At 35.0% G+C, this 25,943-nt stretch overlaps 1 protein-coding gene across 7 annotated transcripts in view; it reads right to left on the reverse strand.

Annotated features, from left to right (window-relative positions):
- The window catches only part of SDCCAG8 (SHH signaling and ciliogenesis regulator SDCCAG8), a 117,511-nt gene that overhangs the window by 85,986 nt on the left and 5,582 nt on the right, over nucleotides 1-25,943 (reverse strand). For all 7 annotated transcript variants that reach the window (XR_003926362.2, XM_030035675.2, XM_041128478.1 and 4 more), the window contains exons 2-11: nucleotides 20,494-20,673; nucleotides 20,304-20,386; nucleotides 15,207-15,320; nucleotides 14,669-14,794; nucleotides 14,232-14,372; nucleotides 12,801-12,865; nucleotides 9,529-9,717; nucleotides 7,289-7,427; nucleotides 3,436-3,588; nucleotides 754-888 (exon numbers count right to left, since the gene is read on the reverse strand). Coding sequence is in view for 6 of the 7 variants with exons in the window: in XM_030035675.2 (XP_029891535.1) it covers nucleotides 754-888; nucleotides 3,436-3,588; nucleotides 7,289-7,427; nucleotides 9,529-9,717; nucleotides 12,801-12,865; nucleotides 14,232-14,372; nucleotides 14,669-14,794; nucleotides 15,207-15,320; nucleotides 20,304-20,386; nucleotides 20,494-20,673 (1,325 nt within the window). In the remaining variant the exon portion in view is untranslated. The remainder of the gene's footprint in view (nucleotides 1-753; nucleotides 889-3,435; nucleotides 3,589-7,288; nucleotides 7,428-9,528; nucleotides 9,718-12,800; nucleotides 12,866-14,231; nucleotides 14,373-14,668; nucleotides 14,795-15,206; nucleotides 15,321-20,303; nucleotides 20,387-20,493; nucleotides 20,674-25,943) is intronic.

The following is a 25,943-nucleotide window of genomic DNA, read 5'->3' on the forward strand; positions in this document are numbered from 1 at the left end:
ACAAATTTGAATTCTCAGATTGTCTATTCTATAGAAATTTAGCATCCTTTCATCTTCATGAAGTTGAAGTTAAGAAATAACAAGTGAATGATGAAAACTAAGCTAATAAAAATAATCACTTTAACAATGTGTCACCTCCCAGCATAAATTTTGGATGGCAATTGTTTTTTCTTTCTCGTGTTATGACCCAAATTAAGGCTCTAATAGCTTGAGAAACGCGCAAAATAAAGCACCCAGAAGCAATACACGTACACAGATAGATGTTATGCTGTAATTCTTAACTAGAAGAAAGATATCTTTGTAAAAGTCATACCATCAATATTAATGAATAAAGCAGTACACCACATACAAATTCTACAGGAAAGTACTTGAAAACCAGTGATTTGATACAGCTCCATTTATTTTAGCACTGCATGTCCCAGAGGTAGCAATTACAGGACAGGGCTGAATACTATGTTGTCTCACTCATATAAAATGCAATTTTTAATGAAACACTGGATTGCAGTTTTAAATAGTCTGCATATGCTGCAAGGTAGAAAGGTTAGCTTTTGCATCACAAGGTGACTTGGCAGACTGAAAAAGTTATCTTTTTACTTGTAAAACTGTGCCTCTGGGATATTCACATGAAGTTTACATTTATCACACGTTCTTTACCAATACAGAAGAAAATGCAGAACAAAAAAAATTCTCATCTTTCAGGTCACGATGATAAGGAAAACCAAGCTCAATACTCATTTATATAAATGTGCCTACCTTATTCATCTCCATTTCATGAGATGCAAGCTGATGTTGTGATTCTTCTAACTGGTTAACTAGAGAGTTCTTTTCCCTTGTAATTCTCTCTACCTGAGCCTCCAGCATGGCCACATTCTCAGACATGGACATCACCTGCAAAAAGCCCGAGAACATTGTAATGATGCAATTTGACCAACCACAGATCTAAATGTTGTGGGACTTTCTCCTTGAAAGCAACTGCATGTAGCCAAAATACATAGCATTAAAAATATAATAAAAAAAATATATACATACAATAAAAATATAATAAAAATATAAATTAAAAATGCAACAGAATATGGCTAAATGATTTTAACAATATGTTTGTTATTTTGAATTCATTTATCATACACTAGTTTATTTGAAACTTTTCATCAACCAGACTAGTCTCCAGGACTTGTTAGTATGGACAAAGTGTCAGAAGCAGCTGGTTGCATTAGTTTTCCAGCTGCAAGAGTACTACTTAAGACCTTCTTATCCATCCTTATGTAGATTGGTTTAAACCAAAGCGCGTTCCCCCAGCTAAAGAAAACTGTTATTGCAACCACAGATCTTAAATTAATTTTCAAGTTCGGAAAACATTTCAGCACTATAGATCAAAGCATGATGTTGTACAAAACCCATATAGAAATAGTATGTTAAAAATTCTAATGTAATTCAGATCAAATCTTGCTGAATGTTAAAAAAATGTAACAATAAAACAGAGACAGTGATCCTTTAGCTATTTGGCCCTTAAGCTTACTAATATAAGTGGAAATAATGGTGTCTGACAGTTCTAGGTTAACTTACAGGAATTCAAAGCTAAACCTAGAGGATTATATATTCATAACTATTTTTCACTCATTATACATCCACCTGATTCATGTATCATGCCAATTCTCCCCTTCAAACAAATCACTCCACAAAGTAAGCGATAAAATATTCATACCGAGGTTGACTTGATGCATAGTATACCATTTCTACCATCTCATAACCCGCAAATATAAAAGTAGTTAATCATACGTAGGCATAAGTCATGCATATAGCTCATAGTTTTCTACAAAGTCGTCCCAAATCTTTAATTACTATGCATGACATCATCATAGTGCCACTATATGTTAATAAGTATGTAGGATTTAAAAAAAGGACTACAACTACTCAAAGTGGGAATCAGTTCCAGTAAAACACATCTCAGTGGGTGATGAAATACAAAGTAATGTGATGACTTGAATGTGAATTATTCTACCAAAAAAAAAGGTATGAAATGCTTGTCTAATAGGCTGTATTTTGGAGTGCATACTCTGCCCTACAGCAAATCTGTAACTAAACAACTAAATGCATAAGAGGGATAACTTCCAATAGATAGCAAGGAGTCAAACAAGGAGTTGCTTAATAATGTCTCATTGTCTCCAGTGTAAGGTTAATTTTTTTTATTTAAGTTTCCCTGGCAACAGATTTCTGATGATCACTTACAACAGTTCACTTTCTTAAATATCACTTAGCCCCTATCACTGTGCTTAATTCCTGTTTTATTATCTGGAACTGGAGTCAAAGGCTTTGACCTCCTGTAGCAGCTTCAGAACATTATTCCACCTCTCATAATACCAGAAATACAACCACATTGGTTCCTTGTTTATGTTAGTAGCTTTCCAGCCATTTCACAACCACCACCACTACTAAAGAACCTCCTCTTTTTTAAACTCTCAAGTAGTTTATCCTGTTCAGTCTGTGCTCTCCAGATTTTATAAATGGTATGGCTTATTTCTAAAAGGAGCCCCAAAATATGGAAAAAGCCTACAATCAGAAGAGAAATTCACTATATTGTTTCCAAACTTCCACCAGAAAATGGTTGAAGAGGTTGCACATCAAACAAGCATGAAAACCACTAATTCATGGAGCATTTCTCTCTCTACTCTTCTTCCCGTTTTTTTCTCCAATCTCCTTAGAAGTGCCTCCTCTGTCACGTCTCACAGGCTTACTGCTGTTAGCATGAGGTTTCCTCTGTAGATTCCATTGGGCAGAAAACCCTTATGTTTTATACTCAAATTACACTAGCATCTAGAAGTCTAAAACAAGGTTATCAAGGCTCTGTTGCAATGGTCACAGTATAAATGATGAGACAGATTCTGTCTCAGGGAGTTTATAAACATCAGTAAAAGTGAGAAAAGAGATTCCAACACATTTCTGCAGGTGGGCAAATTAAGCATATGGTAAGATTACTCTGAAAAAAACCATATTAGAATGCAAATACCATATCGTAACATTAATATATATGTATATGTAGGCTCAAAGTTACAAAGAATCCTAAATTTGACATGCCAAGTCAACAAGTTAGCACAACTTAAACAGTAATCTTTATAAGAAGCTAGGTACAAACCTTGCATCACATATTACTTAACCCTTTCCTACTTGGACAAAGTGCATTAGAAAATATTATGCAAACTAAAATAAAGTGCGTAACATCAACAACTTAGTATGTATCTAGTGACATAGCACAAACCTGTTATTCAGACTCAAAGGATCACTTATCTACCACTGCTTTAAAGCAATGGTGGAAGTGATGTACTGAGCTCTCAAATCGAAAACTGAAACAAAATGAAAGACAAGCAAACAGCAAGTTTAAGGAGGATGACACACTCCTTTTAATACACAAATAGAAAAAAAAAACCAAACAACTCATACCATTGCTGCCAAGTCCTCCCTTTCCTTCTTCATTTCTTCCCGCAGCGCTTCTTTTTCATCAGTCCTCTTACTTAGCTGTGCAGCTAACTCCCTTTCAAGACGATTCTTCTGCCGTTCCATCTCACTTTTCAGCTGCTCACACTGGACTAGAGCCTAGAAAAAACTATTTATTTTAAGTGGAAGAAACCTAAAATTTTAAACAAACATGGTATTTATCTAATGCCTTCAGAGAAACCCAATTTGCTATTAGAAAGGCCATCTTCTGTTTTTTTACATAGTTGTTATAATGTTTATACATACCCTACTGTGTTACCATCTAGAATAGGACTAACAAACTGAAAACAAATGTATATGTTTGTATGTACATACATGCCCTACTGTAATTTAGAAATCTAATTGCTTTTAGGAGTCACAGCAATGATGGAAACATTTTTCAAAGTGTATTTTCCAAACAGGTAGCTGTTCTTCTAAAACTAAGATGATTATTTGCCTTGCATTTAAAATTCCTGCATAGCTGAAGGAAAAATAAATAAATAAATAACGTATGCACTTCCACTCACTCTCCCCCGTGAAATGAATTACTGACTGCAGAAGGCTAAGAAGAAACCTGGAAGAAGTAAGTAAAGATACAAAGAAACAATTTTTTTTTTTTTTTTTTAGTTTCAGGTTTGTGAAATAAAGAAGATTAATTCTACTGAAAACTCATAAATGTCCTGCTTAATTAATAAGTGTTAAAATACAGGTTATAGATGTGTTTTCTATCAAAATAAACATAAGTTCATATGCAAGAAGCACAGTAGACACTATCTTCCAAAAAAACTAGGAGGAAAAAAAAAAATCTATCAATTTATGGTAATATACCCCTGCCAAAGGGATAGGAGTTGAGTGTTATGTCAGTTTAAATTAGAAACACACTACTCCATTAAAAGTAAATCGAAGCATTCAGAGCACCCTAAAGGCAGCTTGCTAGGCCAGGAATAAACTAGATTTCATTTCATCCTTTCACTGATACTCAGCATATCCTATTTCAAGGAAGCTAAAGTAACTTCCTTTCAGGAATCCTACCTTATTACCCTTTATTGTCAAATTAGGGTTTTTTTTTTAACTGCTTATTTTTCTTTTACTCAAAGCCAACCCCTTATATGCAATTTCCTTGGTGTTGGGCTGTTCATGAGGGAAGCACATTAAACCGTGATTTTTAGAGAATGCTCTAACAGTCTCCATTAGGTTTATGTCAATTCTGTGGGACCCTCCTCAGGGTCGCTTTCCTATCACAAGTCTACCTAGGTGAGGGAATCCCTCCGTTGTTGCCATGAATCCTTTTCTGTAGGAATGTATCATAAGCATCAGCAAACAATTGTCTGAATAAGACTGCTGTAGTTTCGTAGACATGTAAAACAATGCAACTCTAGAAGAAATAAGTTGCAAGAAGAAATCTGTATTTTGTTAGCTCCACCATTCTGACAATTATTCTTCTATGACATTTATGTTGAAAATGCATTCCTGGATTTGCTTCATCTGTGGAAGCTGAACCTTACCAGATCTCCTCCTTGCTCTATGTAAGAGGCAAGTGGCCACAAACTATAGAGACAACCATAAGACAAGAAAAAATGGTGGTTTTAAATGATAAGCACCTGAGGTTAGACTTTCTGTCAACAGGGCGATGAAATTACAATTATAGCATTTGGAAGCCCAAAGTGTTAACTCCTCACTTTACTTATGTGGGCTGTTCTATTGGATTCCATGGTATTACAAAGAAAAACAGCACTTTACCTTATGAGTACAATAGGACTGGGAAAATAAAGGATGGTTTGTACTCACCAAGAGAAATACCAGTACATGTAAAAATGCTAAATTAATGCAGCATAAGTAAAAGATTTCTTCCTGATCCTTCATATTACAACAGTTCTTGAGCATGGAAAAAACAGACTACTATTCAGTCTTGTACACCAATAGCACTTCACGTTTCCTCGCTGCAGTGAAGAGGGTGGCCAGTAGAGACCCTAGGAAGCTGCTTTCTTTATGTGGCAGAAATAGAATAGGTACGGAGACCCATTTTATTAAAGGTTCTACTAATTTGTCTTGCTAAGTTTTATTCTTAGGCCACATTTCTAACATGAGCTACACTGAATATGAATTTATAGGGATTTTCTTTTTAAATACTAAAATAAAGATTTCCAACACCAAATGAAAAAAGAGGAAGATCAGATAACTTCACTTTATTGCACAGAGGAGGAAAAGTATTTTGTGCAGTTTTAAATAGCAGTAAGTGAATAACATTTCTATCAGACAACTGTAGAACCCACCCCCAAAAAAGTAAATGAGTAAGCAATTTAAAAATTTAGCCCCTCAGGGACAGGATGTAACAGGTGAACAGTGGGCTCAGAGAGATTCTCTCTTTGTTCAGTAAAAAACAAGGACCCGTAGTACTCTGAAGTTAAATTTAACATGTACATAGGATTGCCAGCTCTCATTGTTTTTTTCCCTACTGATTATAGTTAAAGACCCTACACACATTAGGGTGTCTTACAGCATTAGATGAATAACCAATCTGATCAATAGAACAATTACATCAATCTTGTCCACTATTAAAAACAACAGTATTTCATTAAAAAAAACAAAAAAACCCCCACAAACCAACCTCTCTCAGTTGCACAGTAATTCACTAATAATACAGTAGATGTCACTAAATATCAAGGAAATAAGTTAGGAAATAATTAGGTTGATTGTATATAGTAACTAGGGCTAACACAATGTCCTAGTTTCAGCTGGGATAGAGTTAACCGTCTTCCTAGTAGCTGGTACGGTGCTATGTTTTGAGTTCAGTACGTGAAGAATGTTGATAACACTGATGTTTTCAGTTGTTGCTAGTAGTGTTTAGACTAATGTCAAGGATTTTTCAGCTTCTCATGCCCAGCCAGCGAGAAAGCTGGAGGGGCACAAGAAGTTGGCACAGGACACAGCCAGGGCACCTGACCCAAACTGGCCAACGGGGTATTCCATAACATGGGACGTCCCATCTAGTATAGGAACTGGGAAGTGGCGGAGGGGAATCGCTGCTCGGGGACTAGCTGGGTGTCAATCGGTGGGTGGTGAGCAATTGCACTGCGCATCATTTGTACATTCCAATCCTTTCATTATTGCTGTTGTCATTTTATTAGTGTTATCATTATCATTATTAGTTTCTTCTTTTCTGTTCTATTAAACTGTTCTTATCTCAACCCGTGGGTTTTGCTTCTTTTTCCCAATTTTCTCCCCCATCCCACTGGGTGGGGGGGGAGTGAGTGAGTGGCTGCGTGGTGCTTAGTTGCTGGCTGGGGTTAAACCACGACACACAAGCATTAAATCAAACCTGATTTTATCATTATTATTTACATAACACCTAAAGCTTCCTGTAGGTAGCATCGGGCAAGACTTCCCATCTTCAAAGAGTTCTGTTAGCTAATCAGTTCTTGCACTGCACTCATCTGAGGCAAAAGAGTTGTTTGTAAGCATTTTAAATATTCTTTCCAGAATAGCTCAGAAATGTGATATGAGAATTATCCTCTTACATGTCATGAATGCCTTTGAAAATTCTACCATTCAGTTTCTATCACCTAGCTCTGAAACTACGTCAGAATTTAAATGATGGCCTAAGAAGGCAACACACCCTACAGTCTTGATGAGAATTTAAGAACAAATATAGAGTTCATGTTACTGCTCAAACAGTCACACAGTGCAATCCTTTTAAATCTACTACATCATATCAACATGCGGTAAGTCTTATGTGTGTATTCTCTCATTAGCATGAAAACTAATTAATATTTGCAGTAGATCTGAATACTGAAAAGCTCTTGTTTCTTAATAAATTTACCTTTGTTTTTTCTAAATTGGCCTCTTCTGCCATTTGCAGAGCTCGTTTAACTTGCTCACAAGCATTAGATTCTCTTTGCTGCATCTCTTTCATGTTTCGTCTCAGTGAAACAAGTGCATCCATCAAGTCATCTCTTTCTCTGCATATAAAGAAAAAACAGATATTTCTTCTGTATCTTTTCTCAAGAGGAAAAAAACCCAACAGGTATATCAAATATAAAATGTTAACAGATAAAAGACATAAGGGTGGTAAATGAAGCAAGACTAAAACCAGCATGGGTTAAGAGTGAAAGACAGCATACTGCTAGCTTGGCAGATATTAAAAATACCATTTGCTTGATGACCAGTCTTTCACTTCAGAAGGATTGTCCATCAGTGAAACTGCCAGTAATGACAGCACAGCTCAAGTCATATATTGAAGCTGAGCAACATTCTGTTGGCATTACTAAATGGAGATCTACGCTAAAAAAACAAACAATAAAAAAAAGGTATGTTTCCGAAAAAACAAATCAAAGCAATATGAAATTACACTGTCATTAAATGTAAAATAAGGAGAAAAAAGATAAAAGAAAGGGTTAGGTTCAACAAGTAATTCAGATCACTAAGTACATCAAATGAAAATCAATAGCCCTTTGCTGCAAACTGGAACTAAACTAAACAATAAGACTTCTGGATTCTACATCTCCTCTGAACTTTTGTTAACTAAGAAACTGAGATCTATACCAAACGGTGAAGCACAGTCAGTTAAACTGTAATACTTAATTTCACCTTTTCCTTATTTTGATATGTTGAAAGCTTTTAAATTAAGAGTATAATTGGCTGTGGTTTAGGTGCAACTAGAGATTCTGGCTGAAAACTGTTGTGTTTGGTTTTTTTTTTTTTCTTCCTGTTGTGTGGAATGGTAACACAGTTGTATTTGCCAGAGCACTAACAGTCATATTTTGAATTTTGTTTCAACAAGATTTGGAGGAAGTCCCTTTGAAAATCCCTACTGAAATAACTTTGTTTTTAATAAGTTGTATCACAGGAAGATGGAGTGTTCAGATTTTGTTAAATCTCAAACTGAAATAATAGTTTAAGAAAGATAAATAGGTCAGCTCAAATCTTTTATTTCAAACTGCACTATAATATAAGATGACAAGAATGTACGGATTTATAGTTTGTTCATATTTTCCAGTGTCTGTGACAAGTAATTACTTTTCTTATGAAAGTAGATTTTGACACATGACTTTTCAGCAACAGAGAGCTTTCCCAGAAAATTCTTGGACTTGACAATAGAAAAAATACATAAATCCTGGCAACAGTCATCTAATGAGTAGAGATAATATCCATTTGACAGACTATATGTACTATGTCCCTTCAGTCTTCTTGCTTCTAACTGATCCATTACCTCATCTCTAGCAGGCTCATTCTAAAACTTGAGAAATCCTAAGAAGCTTCAGATATCTGACAATAAATAGATGTCTGTTTAACAAACTTTGAGAAAGCTGCAGTATCTTACCATTATTAGCAGCAAGTAGAAAGGGAGAGCTTTTTGAAGATGATTGACTAGCAGAATTTCTTACGAAAAAAACATTTTAATGCTGCTGGGATTTCTGAATTATATATATTATATTCAGCCTGTATAGCTGTTTTTGTTTAAATCATTTAAATAAAATCTACAATTAAAAAAAGTCTGCAGCAAATAATTTCATTTATTTTTAACAAAAGGAACTTTTTTTCCTGACTTCTTGTAGTTAGGGATGAGCAATGCAAACTATCCCAAACACCTAGCCTACTAAGCCAATTCAAGGGGAAAAAAAAAAAATTACCCTGCTGATGTACCCTAAAAGTTCTCCAAATGTAAGGATAATAAAGTGGAACCAGAAAAACTTCCAACTACAGAAGAATAAGGGACTTCTGCAGGAAATAATCACGGACTTCTGTAATACTTGTTCTGACAGAGTGAAGGCTTTGTTTGCACAAAACAGGAAACAGACTATCAACTGTCTGATTATCTGGACAGCCCAAGGTATCATAATTACAAGATAATAACTAACATTCTTTCCTAGTTGAAATAAGCAGCAAAACTATCATGGATTTCAAAGTGGTTGGGACCACAGCATTATAACTTCAACATGGGAGTCCACTGTTCTGTAAGTGCACATCTCTCTATGAATGCAACCCAACGTATTGAGACTTACATGGTTTAATGTACGCAACTGTACTTTCAGTGACAAAGTAAGTACCACCCAAACCTACTTTGTTACCCTCTCGATGGTCTGCATGTGAACATTAGAATGAGTCTGTGCAAGAACTGCCTCGTGTTGTGCACATTTCAGACACAGACCACCAACTCGACTAGAATTCGTGGCTGAAACAAGTGACTTCTGGTGTTTTAGCCTTCCTTCCAAATCTTTGCATATCTTCTGAGATTCTGAAAGGTCTTTTCTAGAAAAGAAGAAATAAGAAATATTTTAAAAATTAAAAATTATAAACTTATATTTTATAAAAATTATAAAATATTTTATAAATAAAATTATATTATAAAATAAATTATTAAAAGTATTAAAATTAAAAAATAATTTATATATACAATTATAAAAATATTGTGCAATCAAACATTTCTACACGTTATATTTATATGCAATATATAATTACAGATGTAATCTAAGAAGAACTATAAGAATCCCTATAATGAACATTATTTTACACATTTCAGCAGGCTAAGGAAGACTTTAACAGAGAAATAATAGTTGAACTGCCCAATCAAAATTATTAATAAACAAAACAAAATTTTATTAATTAGTTCCCTCCCTCTGTAGTATCAGAAAATAGTGAAGTTACACAGAAAATTATTACATAAAACTTGTATGCTTACATATTGTCTGAACAGAGTAAAAGATTCATTAGCAAGAAACACTATCAGCTGTATAAATATTTCAATACCCTATCTAACATTTTCTCTGTTGCTCTTACTAATAATATCACTAACTTCACATTTCTTCTCTACTCTCAAATTAACTGTAAAGTTACAATATAAGGTAAAGTCCCTTATGCTCCCTAGACAAAATCCAGATGTATTCAGCACATTTGCTCTGATCCAGTGATACACACAAACTTCAGGTCAACCACGTCTCCAGAAAAACAGCGTAAGTTTTTTACTTGTCTCCGAAATTTTTACCAGGTGCTCTGAAGAATTTTCTCCAGAATTTCCAAGCATCTGTCAGGCCAGGGAGAGCACAAGCGGTAGGAATGCTGACATCAGGAGGTTCCAGACAAATGCACACTGTGCACATATAGATCAATTTGACAAACTGTGCAACAAATCCAAAGCTTTTGGTTTGTTATGCAGGCCATCTGGGCAGCATTCACGTAGTAAGTCTGACACATTCTGGCTGCATTGGATTTACTGCGCACATGATATATATGCTGCATGCATGTTTATTTCCATCTGGGAAATCTTCTGTGCACTTTTTCCAATTTTAGTAGTTGGTCTATTAAATATAATCCACTATAACCTGAACAGAATTTGCTCTGCGTATATCCTTAGACAGTCATGGTACAACAGACCTATTGTTGGGAAATCTTGGACAAAAATCAGCGAGTCCTGTGTAAATTCATGCTTAAAATTAAAACCAAGGATAGTCCCACTGAAAGCAGTGCTCAAGTGCTTTGCAGAACTTACAGTTTGAAAGATCATGCCCCTTAGGAGAAATCAAGAGGCTGAATAAAGTACTTGTGGAAATTTTCAGGCTATTTCAGCCTCCAATTTTTATTTCTGAGTGTATATATAACATTTCATGCCAAGCTGGGGGGGGGGGGTAAGAATTGGATTACGTAACTGAAATTTAAGATCCTCCTTCACTTTCACTAGCGCAATTGGCTTTGCACATTTAAGATTTCACCACTGCAGAGGGCATATTTCAACTTGCCTCCCTACCAGTGGGAGGTACACACACACGCACGTCTAGAATTTTCAGATATATGAAACCACAATTTATTTAGAGAAAAACATAATTAAACAGATTCAGCAGCTGTATTGTTACTGATTTGTCATTGATTTATTATTAGTTAGAATTAATTATATTTAATTTTAATATTTTAGCAAAATCATATGTATGTTGTATTTTATACATTTAACCACCAACCAGTGTCTGCTGTGAAATCCCCTGTATAGCCCCGTACCAAGACCGGAGAAATTGGCTAAAATCATCTAGTAGGAACATTTAGAACTTAGATAACAAGATAAAGAAATTAAAATCTGATTATAAAAGAGTTTGGTTTGACTAAAAAGTAGAAAATTGTGAAGCATAAGTATGGGAGTGTTAAGTTTGAAATGTAGCCTTAGGAACTTAGGAGCTTAGAAAATGTATAATGTGTAACCATAAGAATTTAAGTATTGTTCAAAATCATTTAACCACAGAAGTCTTGACAAAGATTGGTAGTCTTGTAGTGTTTGTTTTAAACACTAAGGAAACCGTTATGGACACCAGTTTGCTGCTTGGAGACACCTGAGAGGTCAAGAAGCGGAGGAGTGAGGAAGACTATGAAAGACCACCAGAGGACTCCTGAGGACCACCAGAGACCTTTACTGAGCCTGCGTAAAGGACATTTACATATGCTAATGATTTCCTGGAAGTCTAATGAATATGTATAACTTTTCTTGGAAATCTAATGAATATGCATCAATAAGTCCTAATATAAGGTGTATTGTTTTGGTGACAGGTGTGCGTGGTTTGTGAGAGGACTCGCCCGCGCACCCGGCCGTCAATAAAGAAGTGTCTGCTTATCTACACTAAATTGGTGTTGATAAGTTCTTCATTCCGAGCTTTTCGGTAACAGTATCATGAATGCAGGTGTAGAGGGGGAAGTTTACTGCTGAAAACCAAATTGTAAAGTGATTGTGTCCACCTCTGTCCATAGTTTGCTACCTATTCAAACCTTTGATATTTTGAGGATTACATGAGGACTTATTTTCAGGTATTTTTGTGTTTAAAGATATGCAGGTTACATGACTGGAAACACTGCCTGCGTGCTTCAAAACTATGTTTCCCTGCTCCAAAATCTTTATGTGGCCTAAACTAGTTCGATGCTTAAGATTTCTAAAACTTGCAATATAAAATATTAGTAGAAGAAAGCAAATTATGGAAAGGCTCACACAAGTTAAAATTTTAACGTCTCTTTTTTTTCTTTGATTGGTCTACCCTAGCAGACACGATGTTTCTATAAAGAAAAAGGGTAAAAAGGATAAAGACATTTTATATCAAGTTGTAATTTCTATAAATACAATAGTTCAATTGAATGTATAAAATTTATATATTGCTCATGTTGCTATATAGTAGCAGCACATTCAATTTTGCTACATTTATATTTGAGAAAACTTCATGTAAAACCAGCTTTCAGGGACACTACCAGAAAACACGACATTCAGACATTCAGGCATTCTCTTACTTAAATTCAGAGTTGTTCATGTTGTCATGAAGTGATAATTTATTAACAATAATTTTAAGAAAAAAAAATAAACACTTTACCTTAGAGACTGTACTTGAGCATCAAGGATATTGACTTTTTCTTGATAAAGAAGTTTTAGTTTCTCCTTTAGAAAAGATGGGAGAAAAGAATTGTCTTTTGCTTTCTTCGTAATATTGTCTTTACAAATAAATCTAGACATTAGCCACATTCATTCTTTTCCCTTGAAGATATAAAGTTGTTGAAACACTAGTGTCAGAGAAATCTAAATATTTCACACTTGCGAAAGTCTACAAAGTGAACAAAATGTATTTCTATACATCTTGCCAGATCCTCATATGGTAAATTGCTTCAGCTCCAACTGCAGCCCTCTACAATGATTTACACAAATTGATGATCTTGTCTCGAGTTTGCTCTTACTCTCCCACAAGTCAGCAGAAATAAAAGAGGAATTCTTCAGAATTTCAAGTAGAGAGAGTATTTACAACACAGTGAGTTACTCTTATTACCTGGTGAAGAACTAGGTATATAAATCAACCACACCAATGTTAAATACAACGGTGATAACGAAACCGATAAAGCACCAGAAATTTAGCTTGCTATGATGCTTAGAAAGAAGTCACAATCAGTATGATTCTCTTGCTTTAAATATGGCAGATGAAGTAAAAGTGCAATTACTGTAAAAACTAGCTTTCAAACAACTGCATCATTAGGGATCACTGAAGACGTTTTCAGCTCTAGATGATGCACAAAACCAACAAAAATATATTTCACTGGGAAAAATTAATAAATACATATAATTATCTTGAAGAATTAAAGTACCCTTTAAATTCCACACTATGCATATGCACATGAATAAAAAACTTCAAAGCTTTCAGTTAACCATGTTTTTCTCAAAAGATAGCTATGCTACCCCATTAATTTAGAGAAAAAAAAATTAAGAACCTTTTCCCAAACTAAAAATACAGGATAGAGACAACATCATCTCTGAATCACTAGGGCTTCTCTGTATCTCTAAAAGCAGAGTGTGTAATTCAGTTTAGGGAAAACAGGCTGCACAAAGCTACTTTTGTACCTTACTGAGCCTGGGCTGCTCCAGGAGCAGAAAGACTCATTGCAAAAGAGCTTGCCTGGAGGGCTACCTAAATTACACCAACTAGTTCGCACCTGCTCTTGCGTTGTGTTACTGCTAAGAATCTCCAAAGTACAGCGGAGCCATCACTGACAGGACATTCTCAAAACAAGGCTTATCTCTGGGAAGTCAACATCTGCCGATACAACCTGCCATCTGTGTCTAACTGGATAATAATATTAATTAGGGTATAATAAGAAGATGAGGTTTAAGAGAATAAAATTTGATCTCAGATTAAGGTTCAGCCAACCAAAACTCCTCCTGTGTGTCTGTTACAAAATTAATCATCAGAACTGCAGCAACAACAAAGCACTGAAAGGTTCTGCAAAGGTACGACTCTGCAAAGAAAGTTAATACTAACCAGTTCTACAGCCCATTTTTCTGTTTCTCCAACAGCTGCTGTAACAAAAGCCTGATCTTTGTTATGTACTGGTGATGAGGTGACAGGCTGACGCGTGCTACAGTCATTACCACCTACAGGCCAGGAGTTCTGAGTATTTGCCTAAAATAAAAAAATTAGTGCTTCAGTTATAATTATGTAGGCTGTGTTTTTAAACAAATGTTATATAAGTATTGAATCTTATAATTTTCATTACAGTAGAATATAAGAACCAATAAACAAGTTAATTAGGTTGGCAACCTACAATAAAGATGTTAACCACAGAAATCCATGTTTACAAACTCTCATTAAATTTTGACTAAAATTCAGTTTGCAGATAACCATTTATATAGCCTTCCTTAAAAACAATCAGGTCCCTGAACACTGATCAAAACAACAACAGAAAAATAAAAACTTACTGAGGCATCTAAAAGAGTTTGTTCTCTCAACATATGTTCCGCAGTTAAGAATTTCAGTTTCTGATGGAGTTCCTCATTTTCAAGTACAACTACTTGCACTTGCTCTTTCATCCCAGACAATTCCTCCTATAGGATACAGGAACTGCATGTAAAAGGCTCCTTGAGATGGCTATCAACATTTAAATACATCTTGAGACCAAAAGTCTAGATTAACCTTCTCAACTATTTTAACCCTTTTAGAGAGAATAAGAATACTCAAAAGACAGATTTCGCATTTTTGTAGCTTGAATTTCCATATAACCTCTTAAAAAAATTGCTTATTTCTATTTGTGATAGGATGTAAAAATGTCTTTGAAGACCCTTAAACACTACACAGGCACCAAGATGCATGGTAAGGCTCAGTATCTACTGAACTGCATTTGGCTCAGTTTTGGTCATTACAACAATCAATCTCAAGACTAAGTATAAGTTGTTTTTAAAGGAATTCTTCATATTTAGGGGACTAGGGTTTTAGTAGGTGAAATATATTGTCTAATACCTTGCAAAACTTCACTTCTGCTTCTAAATGGTTAATGTACTGTGACTGATCATTGATTATAGGAACGAGATCAGAAAGGGCTGGTAAGTCTCCAGTTGCAGCTTCTGGGGGTTTCTGAAAGAAGTAAGAATAGCATGTGTTATTTTCCAGTTTTCCATTTACTGCAATAAGAAGTTGCTTGCACATAGAATACTATGTACACTTAATAAAAAGTCACCAAGTATACTAGATCATGAGGAAAGGAGAACCAGTAAGAACTTGAACTCTTCAATATAAAAAGTATGTCACTTCTGTCAAAATTTACAGCTGTTTGATTAAGCACATCTATAAAGCAGGATTAAATCCTGTCCACAAACAGATTTGTACATGAAATTCATACCGCTATTTAAGTGTATCAGCCATTTTAGACAAATGTAAGGGGGTATCTTCTTCTCTGTGAAATGAATATAAAAATCCCTTGAATTTTAATGAGTTGTGGATGTGCATAAAAGGCAACTCCTCTAAATGTTCATTAACAATTGCTCCAGAAACACAACTATGTCTGCAATTTTAATACCTCCATAGAAACACAGAAAGTGTGTAATAGATATTACGTTTATCAAAGAACTTGATTATTGGTATTTTAAAAGACAATTCTAAAAAAACCTTAAGACCCTATAAATAGGTAACATTTTTGATAGCCTCACAAATAACTAGTTAAAGAAGGTAATGAAGGGAATCCTTGCCCATTCAAGATAAACAATTGCATATCTGCCTGGCTTGGCAAAATTTAAACAGGGATTAAACTTTTTACAAAATGTGAAAAACACAAGCGCTATAACTTTACAGCATTTACTCCTAAGACTAGAGTACAGATAAAGAATGTAAGTAAATATTACTAAAATGCCCTTATAATCATAAATTAAATAGTTTCCTGAAAACTACAGCCTCTCTTTGATCCTACTAGCAACAAACAGTCCTTGTCAGTCTAATAAGAAGGACTTATTTAGAGTGGATATAACAAATATTTTTTTATAGTATAATAATATATTTAGTTCTAATGAAGCATAACATACTTTAAAATAATTTTAATGGAGTAACAGTATTAAGCATAAATACATTAGTCTGCAATAAAAGTACCTTTGAATAATCAGAAAAATATTTAATGGAGTCTCTACTTTCAAATTTAAATAAATCAGCTACTATCAGATCCTCACTCATCCTCTTTATGTATTTCAATACTGGTTTACTACTTTAGTTTGATATTCCAATATTGCAAATTTCATCCACTGAAAGAACCAACTACAACCTAATGCTGGTTGACATATACAAACTATCTTAATTCCTGAACCTAAAAGAAAGTATATCAATGCAAGGCACAATGTTTTGTTGGGGTTTTTTTAAAATTAAGAAAGTCAAACTGGGACATGCCTCTAAGAAGAGCATATATCCTCTTATACAAAAGATGTCTGTGTTTTTCACCGATTTACTGAACAGTTTTACTCACATTTGTAAAAGCATAAATCCCCCTTCTTTGTATTCTTTTCTGGTAAGGATACAAAATTCAGAGTTGTTGTTGGGTCCTCTCAAGAGGAACAACAGGCACATTTCTAGCATTAGTTCACTATTCTGGATGAAAGCGAGCATCTTTATGCTGATCCCTAGCTAGTTTTGAAACTGATATAATCCTAACATCTGTGATCTCAGGTCAGAAACACACCTTTCTGTGCAAAAATATCCCATGATATCCTTCTCAAATAAAGACTTAAAGTCTTAAAGATCATAGAAATTTTGAGGAACTAACTGAACAGCTGGACTCCTAAATCTCCTAAAAGATTCAGAAACCTACATCTTTGTTTTTAAATATTATTTTTGAAAAATTCACCATTCAAAAAAACCCCAAACCCCAAATTAAGCTGTTAATGGCTAGCCATTACATCTACTAGTTATCTTTTTGGCAGAACCTGTAGATAAGTTACCAAGATTCCCTGTTCAACCTTTAAAGATAAAGATAAAATCCACTAACCAGGGTGAGGGGAAGGTTTCTAGCAACAAAAACCTTCCTGTAAAATTATACCCAATATAATTATTGCCTGTATTAAAATGGGGGACTCTTGAGAAATCTGGAGCTACGACGGTGGAGACAAATGGGGGGTTTTCCAGAACCATCGAGAAAAACATTTAAAGAATGGACTCTGAATTTGCAATGTATTCCACCTGGCTCAGTGCACATTAAGTTCAATGTTCTATTGACTCAGAATTCACCTTGCTTTCAAGTCTGTTAATCTCAACTACTTTATGAAGTTTTTAAAAAGTTAATCACACTTGTTAAAGTATATATAATATAGTGCCAATAATATTTGTAACTCATCGCTCTGTTCCTCTGGCTCCTATTCATCCCTCCCTCTTTTCTGAAAGTGTAATAGACACCTTGCAGCTGAGACCTCCAGCTGCCTCCCTGAAAAGATTACACCACAGCAGCGTTCGAAAATGTGGAAAACTCTATTTCTATTCAAATTATTTTTCACTGAAAAACAGTGCTAATGTTTAACTTGAGAAACATTGGTATAATGTATACAAGAGTGCTAAAAATGGTTTCACTAAAAAGAAAATAATACATAATATATTTTCTCAACAGAAAAAGAACAGAGGACTTCTTAACACAACTTACTAACTCATAGCACTGTCACTGGGATATTTCTTTATTTAGAAGCCTCTACCTGCCCTTTCATGGGGCCAATGCCTGGTAGATCATTTGTGATTTCTTTCTTTCTACTTTTTTAACTACACAATTGTTATCAATTAATTATAAATTAATTTGGGAATTTTTCATTAATATTCTGATAATATGTGTTATAGGATGAAAGAACAGAGGTCAGGGGAGGCATATATTTAAAGTAGGCCAAATATTAATATCAGACCTGAAAGACGCATCTGATCAGTATGAATTACCAAACATTTATGCCCAAGTCTCAGAAATGCTGTTCACATTTACATTCTTAACATTGAAAAGTTTACCATAAAAACACAAGGGTTTATAAAATACAGCACCTTTAGAAGCTAGCATTCTACACAGTGACAAATAGTTTTCCCAACATCCCAAATAATTTGGCCCACCCTGTACTTTTCCAGAACGCCTCAAATTTCAAACCTCTAAACCCAAGAATTAGAGACACTCCTGCTGGCAGTCTTAAATCTGCTGCCCTGTAAACTGGCAAGAAACAACGGGAATCAGTCACAGGAACTCCAGCTATAACAACAGTGTCAGGAACCCCGGCTAGGTGCAGTTGGGTTAGCCAAGACCCAGCCTGTAGAACTGCAGTTGTTGTATGAAGCAACCTTACTGGGCCTTGACCTCAGGAGATGAGGTAAAAAGCAAAAGGAAAATCTCTGCCCAACCATCTGGGTGTAATCAAAGAAAAGACATACTCATTTGATGTCTATTGCAACTTTTATCAAAGAGCAAGAGAAGGGAATATTGTTAAGACAATGTTATTTATACATATGAAATGTTGTAAAGCTTACTAAACAGTATACTTTCTGTGAAATACTATATTTAGCCATAGGACACGTCATCTACTATTCAGCAGTCATCAGGTATTTCAGTATAATTGAAAGTAAAAGGTTAAGGTTACTCATAATATAAGTTTGGTTTCCTTGACCTTTGGGGAATCTGATTCTTCTTATAGAGGAAGCATTTCTTCAATGTCCAGCAAACCACCAGACAAGCTTGTATTTTATAAGGGTTTGGGGTTTTTTGGTGTGTGTGCACTTTTGTACTTCCACATTTTTTGAGCTTTACATTTGGTTATCTTCAGACTTTCATATCCTGGTTAGCAAGCAGACGGAGGACATTTGAAAAGGAGAATAAGGCCACCACTTCAAAGAATCCCTCTCACTGGAAACTTCAAGAGGAAGAAATGGGACAATGCTCTATCAATACAATAGTAAAATCCCATCTTTTCCATTTATTCCTCCATCCTTTAATCCATTCCCTGAAAGCACTATCACATTTCTTAGAAAGAGTATCCCATTTTCTTAATTTTTCCACTGTACTAAAATTTCCCAATACAAGTAGAAAATTTTGACGAAGATGGATTAAAAGATGCTTTCCCTCCCCTCCAAAGGCTAAATACAAATTGATACTGATTCATGTCATGTCAAGATCAAGCAATGATGCACCATTCCCTTGAGCTACAAAACACTAATTCCATCCTGCACCATTATGAAGCAAAAGTACCTGGCAGGACAATCAGACTAAACTCATGGATTTTAGAACGCTCAGAAAAGTTGATCTTTAAATAAAATTTCTCAATGTCAGAACAGTAGAGCTAAGCTTATTGCACAGGCTCAAAGCAACACAGCACAAATATAGGCTTTAGATCATTCTGCTGCTACCTCAACTTTGACAGCAAAGAGCTGCTTGTCTTGCTTAGTATAAACCAAAAGTAGTCAGTGGAAGCCATCAAAAGATAAAACTGGAACAATGCCTTTGAATTATTTTTCTATAGGGATACTAGTATCTAGCAGTTGCTCTGTAACTGAACTGTCCATTGCACGTACTTTGGTGCAGTTCTGCTGCAAGAAGGCTACATCTGAGAAGCCCATGTAAGGGTGTAAACTAACTTTGACAGAGACCACTACATTTTGGCAGAGTGCTACAAACCTGTTGCTATATGAACATCTCTAATCCTCTAAAAAAAAGGCATAGTTACAGCATAAGAGGGCCTTTGAGCATCCTTAAAGTACAGTCAAAGGAAAACAGAGGCTGCTTTTACAGAAATTTGTCCATGTAGTCGAACCCAACTGTTTCCAAAACAAAAAGGGTGATCTTTTGGTGGAAAGAAAAAGATGAGAAAGCTGAAAGCAGTGTGGACTGTGACCTACACTGCATGGTCAACAAAGAGAGGAAAAGTCTAAATCCTGTATTATAGATTTCTTTTTTTTCTGCTATGGTCTTAAGCATACCAAGTTCTCGCCATAGCCTCAGCAATCTCCTGTATTTCAGCACATCAAAATGATTCGGTGCTTCTTTTTCTTCCTGGATACTAGAAAATTCATCTCATCATGCATGCCGTTCATTCAAACAACACACGAAAGGAACAAGAAGAAACATACAGAGAATGACATCTTCCTCCTTGACGGAGAGACTTCACTTTCCATTCTTTCTTGATGTAGCAACAAAATCTTAAGTTGATTAACTAGGAAGAAATAAAAAACATTATAACCAAGAAGTGTTTACTTTTTTCATTGAAATTAGTATAATTTCTAACAATTTTTAAACCATTTGCTTTCAGAGTAATCCTACCTGCATGACTGTGCTGCAGTTCCTGCCAGGCTGCATTCCCACTGTCATCACTGCCCCTGTCCACACCATCAATCTCCTTCTCTATAGAGGACTGGTCAAATCCAACTTCACCCTCACCCTTTGCAAACTGTCTTTCCTCCAAGGCATATTTCAGTTGATGGATGCTTTCACTAGCACGCTCTGAAAAAAATCATATCATTAGCCACAATAAACAACATAAAAGAAAGTATTTACTGACTGATATTTTAAATTTGCTAAAAAATGGGAGAACTAAAAGCATTCAGCAACTGTCTAGCTTGACTACTTGACCTAAACTCAGCCACCGGAAGCAATTACTTAATGCAAACAGCCAAAACAACTACTGTATGTCACAATTTGCAGAAAAAATATTTACTACATTTTCAAAGAAGCAGCTATAAATAGCATCTTGGCCTGTCAATACATTAGGACTCTGCAGCAGCACAAATATAATAATATACCCTAAAATATTTTCTAGCATACGCAGCTTCAATACTTTTCAATGAACCTAAAACTCATGCTATATTTCATACAACGTGCAGGATTGGGCACCAAGAACAGTATTTTTGAATTCTAATGATGCCACCACAAATGACAAAGCAATGTACAGCACAACTAAAAAATACTGAGTAAATAAAGTAAAAATTCAGCAAATCAAGCCAACATAAAACAGTGATTAAAAAAAGACCCATGACTTCTGAACAAGTGTGAAAAATAAATAACAACACTCATCATTCTGGGGAAAAAGAAACCCCCCCCAAAAACCCCCTCCTTCCAGATAGATATAAATATTTTTATGAACTCTTTCAAGAACTGACTTACTGGACAGTGATATAGTAATGGTCTTTTCTCATTTTGAATATATTTTTTCCTATATTCCCTTTTTAATTTTTTTTAATTTGATTCAGCTGACTTCATAAAAATAAAAAACTTTCCAATCATAAATGCCATATCACTCTGATACAACTAACATTTCCAATATGCCAGTAAAGAAACTTGAGAGATTTGCAGCTGAGAGATGACAACTGGATTAGGAATCAGAAAATACAGGCTTGGTTTTAGATAATGATACTTCTAGTTCACACTGTAGGACCTCATGCAACTCACTTATTACTTCTTTCTTTCAACTGCCTATGTACAAAGGGAGATGAGTATTTCATTTCTCTTCCCTTTAAGCAATGTATATACTAACTAGAAAAGACAGAGTAGTAACCTAAGTAGTATGGCTTTATGCAATGTTCAACAAAGCAGGATCTCTAGGTTCTACTGTAACACCAAGAGAACCAAGAAAATGACCCATACATCAGTCACAGAGCACACAACGCTCAGTGAGACAGTCCTCCATGATGATTCACAACCACTTTAATCAGGAATGCAAGAACTGTTTCTTTCCTGTTTCTCCAAAGTAATGCCACAGTCATTTGTGACTACCAGTCAACACTACCCCGAATCAGAAAAGTTTCATTTATAGTTAACAGTTATTAATGATTTAAAACAAAACAAAACCCCACACTCTCAAAAACTTACTTGAATTTCAGAAACATAAAATCATAGCTATTTTCTTGATTTAGCCCTGAATTCTTTGGAAGGTTATTCTCCCCTAGGACTACTGCATATGGAACATTTAGGCATAAATGCCTACCGAACAGGAATTTCATTCTTGTGAGACAAAGCTTGTAAGTTAACACCTTTCATAGGAGCAACTGCTACAACTAGAAAAATGGCAAGGTCTCCAGCACACATCCTTCATTTATTTTTACATGTTTCTAATCTGTAAATTGATGTGATACATAAATTACTAACTGAAAATGTTTGTTTCTCATAGGCAAAAAAAAGCTCAAAAAAATAATTACATTTAAGCATTTTGTAGGGAGAATTCAGAAGACATGCCTCAGAGTATAATATATGCTGCTGGTTACAAATGTTAATAGCTCCTTTCTTCCAAATGGAAAGGTGAATAGCAGTTCAAGTCGGAGAACAAAAGCAAGATATATATTTCTGCCTTCATTTTATCTCTTTTTCAAATTCACATCATCTTAATTGAAGTTGGGAAATCGATTTTTTTCCCCACTGTAATGGTTTCCACAGTCCTTTTCAGTTTTTTTCTCTGCTTGGTTGTAATTTACCAATAGCTTATGTAATATAAATACCCCCCCTCAGAAAAGCATTATATTTAAGAACATGGTTCTCAGTCCACTGTGCCAGCCATCACTCACTTTTTAGCAATGCTAGTTTTTAATAACAACCTGATCAGTTTCTTTAATCTTCTCTCAGCACTTATTTTTAAAGCCCAGTCATCTTATGATTCACATCACCTCTTTTGATTTTCGGGTACTCCATCCTTTAACAAAGTTAAGATAAAAGAAGACATAAAAAGCACATTTTAAATAGTCATAATTTATTATAATAAACCCAAATACAATTCACAAGGCGATGACTCAAAAAAGAGGGGTTTAGGTCAAATATTTCTCTATTGGCATACTTAAGCTATTCATCCGTTTTTGAGCATTCCAGGATGCTATGAGGGTGGGAGAGCTAACTGAGAAATGGTAGAAGTATCTCACTGATGCAATGGCTTGAATATTCAGCAAACTATGTTGCAACTAGTTGTTGCCAAGAAGTGTTCGGAGTCAGTTAAGTTATTATGTGGTGTGCCATCTGATAGCAATAAAATTCCTTCATTTCCCCATTCACTGTAGACCTCTGTCAGAGAACCCCAGAGTACCAATATTTGATCCATAGCCAGCAAAGAACAACAAACCAAAAGAAACCAAAGCCAAACAGGCTAATATACAGTTTTTTCCAGCACTTCTCTCACTTCGTAATATTACAGCTTCTGAACTCCAAGCTAATACTTTATCCTCAAAGATAACCTAGATCTTCTTACGCTATGTCCTCTTCTTCCATATACCGGGCAGTAGTAGTGAAACACATTAAAATCATTATCAATGGCGCACCGATGTCTACTTTTCTTGACTACGCTTTCCTGCCTCTAGAATAATGTCACCACATTTTTGAAAGCTTCATCACAGATTTGCCAAAGTTTCTTAAAAGCTTGCTGATTTCCAAATTACAAAAGTTGCTGGCTAAAGCAAAACACTCACCACTGGGAAACTGGGAGTTAGGAGTTTCCGGTGGCCTGTCTTTACATTCACTAAACACCGAAGAGCTAACATTTACCTCAGTGAGTTGAACTGGATGTGTAAAAGGGAATAAGTACATTATAACATTTTTTTCCCAAATAAGGGACATAATTTTAGGCATTAGGATAAAAGAAGACGCATTACCAAGTGGAAAGGTAACACTTGTTGTTTCTGCCAATGTAAAAATATTCTTTTTCAATATGAAAGAAGTAGAAAGAACCTCTGTGGATGCAAACTATTGGACACCAAAGGACCTTTGCTTAAAGACAACATGATAATTCTGTAATGAATTTAGAAGTCACTAATTTTTAAGTGCTCATGTATTCAAACTAACTTTTTCAGTTATGCTATTCCTGTAACAGTACATTTTATAGAAACAGGGCCTCAGTAAAAAAATACTATAGAAAACTGCTCGCATGCAGCACTGTGATTTGCATATCTAAAATTCAATCAGCATTTTTATTTTCTACATCTTAACAAGACTCTATGAATAAAATCTGAACATATATTTCTGTTGTACGATAAGACTTCATTGATGTGTCATTTCCCATAGAACATCTGAGGATATAAATGAAATTGGACTTCTCTGGATTAAAACTTAAAAAAAAAATAAATTTATTCACTATAATGAGAAACCTCTTTGGTTTTCAGTGTTCAAAGGATCTGAGATGATTAAGAAAAATGGCAAGCTAGGAACAAAACCTGATGGATTAAACCCACTACATCAAAAAAAAAAAAAAAGATGCAACTGCTCCACAAAAATTCTGTCAAGTTGTCAACTATCATGTATAAATCACAGGCAGTACTTGTCACAAGGGACAGGCAGACAACTTATCTAATGCCTTAGCAATGACAACGCTGACCAAACACCTAATAGAAAGAAATACATTATTGCTTATTATTTCAGAGACAGAAGCAACCAGTGATCCTAACCCAGGATCAAGACCATACCATTCTAGGTACAAAGATATTCCTAACCCACAATTCATCTAAATGTGAATGCAACTTTGGACTAGACTAAATTCCGTTAAGCGTAATGCTTTAGACAAAACCAATAGGGCCCTGACTGAAACATTAATTAATGTTCAAAGAGCACATGCCATATATTCTACATGCTGAATAAAGATGCTCTTCTGTCCTGAAAGAAGCAATGATAACTCTGTTTATTTTCTGTACTCACTGTAACTACAAAACATAAGTATTACTCCCTGAAAATATAGTATACTTATCCTTTTTCCAGAGAAGTATCTTTATAGAAATATAATTGGTAGAAGGTTTTTTTATATGGGAATGTCAGTACTACTACTGAACACCATATTTTTTACGTTGGAGACACATTACAGACCCATTCAACTTGTCAAAAAAAAAAAAAAAATTAAGATAAATGCTAGAGTCAGGACACTCTGAAGTAAAATACAACATGAAAGAGGTAGCTGTATTTCCAAAGTAATAATCAGCTTTGGGGGGAAAAAAAAAATCATTGTAAGAACAATTTGCCACTGAAGTGAAACCAGAAAAAACAGAGAAGGCATTGAACTGTGTTTGCATTGCCTAAACAAAAGATGTTTTTTCAGACACTGCCCAAGACTGTCTATAAAGAGCACTCCTTTAAATGAAAGCACCAAAGCTACCTCATTCATGAACTCAGAAATGCCATAGAAAATACTCTGGGAGCTAATGGAGAGCTTAGCAAAGAAACCAACCACCCAAAACAACAGAATTGCCCGAAAGACATGGAAAATAACTCCAGCTGGTAGAAGTGTTAAGCAACATAAATTGAAGAAAACAAACTACAACTGCATGAAAAAGTTGCAATAAGTATGACATGTAAAGCTAACGGTCCAGTTCTAATAATGTTTACAGGAAGATGACTACAAGTTACTGGGTATAAATTCAACAAACAAGTCACTTTCTGATATCCCACGGTTCCCAATCAGAAAACAGCCCTAGAAAGTTAAAGAAGAAGGAATTACATTGATTCTTCAGGTCTTAAAAAAATAACACTGTAGAATTTATGTGAAACAATAACTGACAAACCAGACAATTAGACCAGTTAGTGAAAACACAAAGATGATGCCTATTTAAAGAAAACTTCACTGTCCAAGAGTGTATCAACTTTGACTTTGTTTCTATTGACACTTAGAAATCTAAAATAGTACATCATGTACCTCTTCCGGACTAGCATTTCAGCCAACTAATTGCTTAAAAATACTGAAACTGAGAATTTGCTCCTAAGTTTTTATTGTGTTTTGTGCAGTCTTGGAATTTACTTTACTTACCATTCTGATA

The sequence above is a fragment of the Aquila chrysaetos genome, chromosome 13, assembly GCF_900496995.4.
Source record: "Aquila chrysaetos chrysaetos chromosome 13, bAquChr1.4, whole genome shotgun sequence".
NCBI classification, from domain to species: domain Eukaryota; kingdom Metazoa; phylum Chordata; class Aves; order Accipitriformes; family Accipitridae; genus Aquila; species Aquila chrysaetos.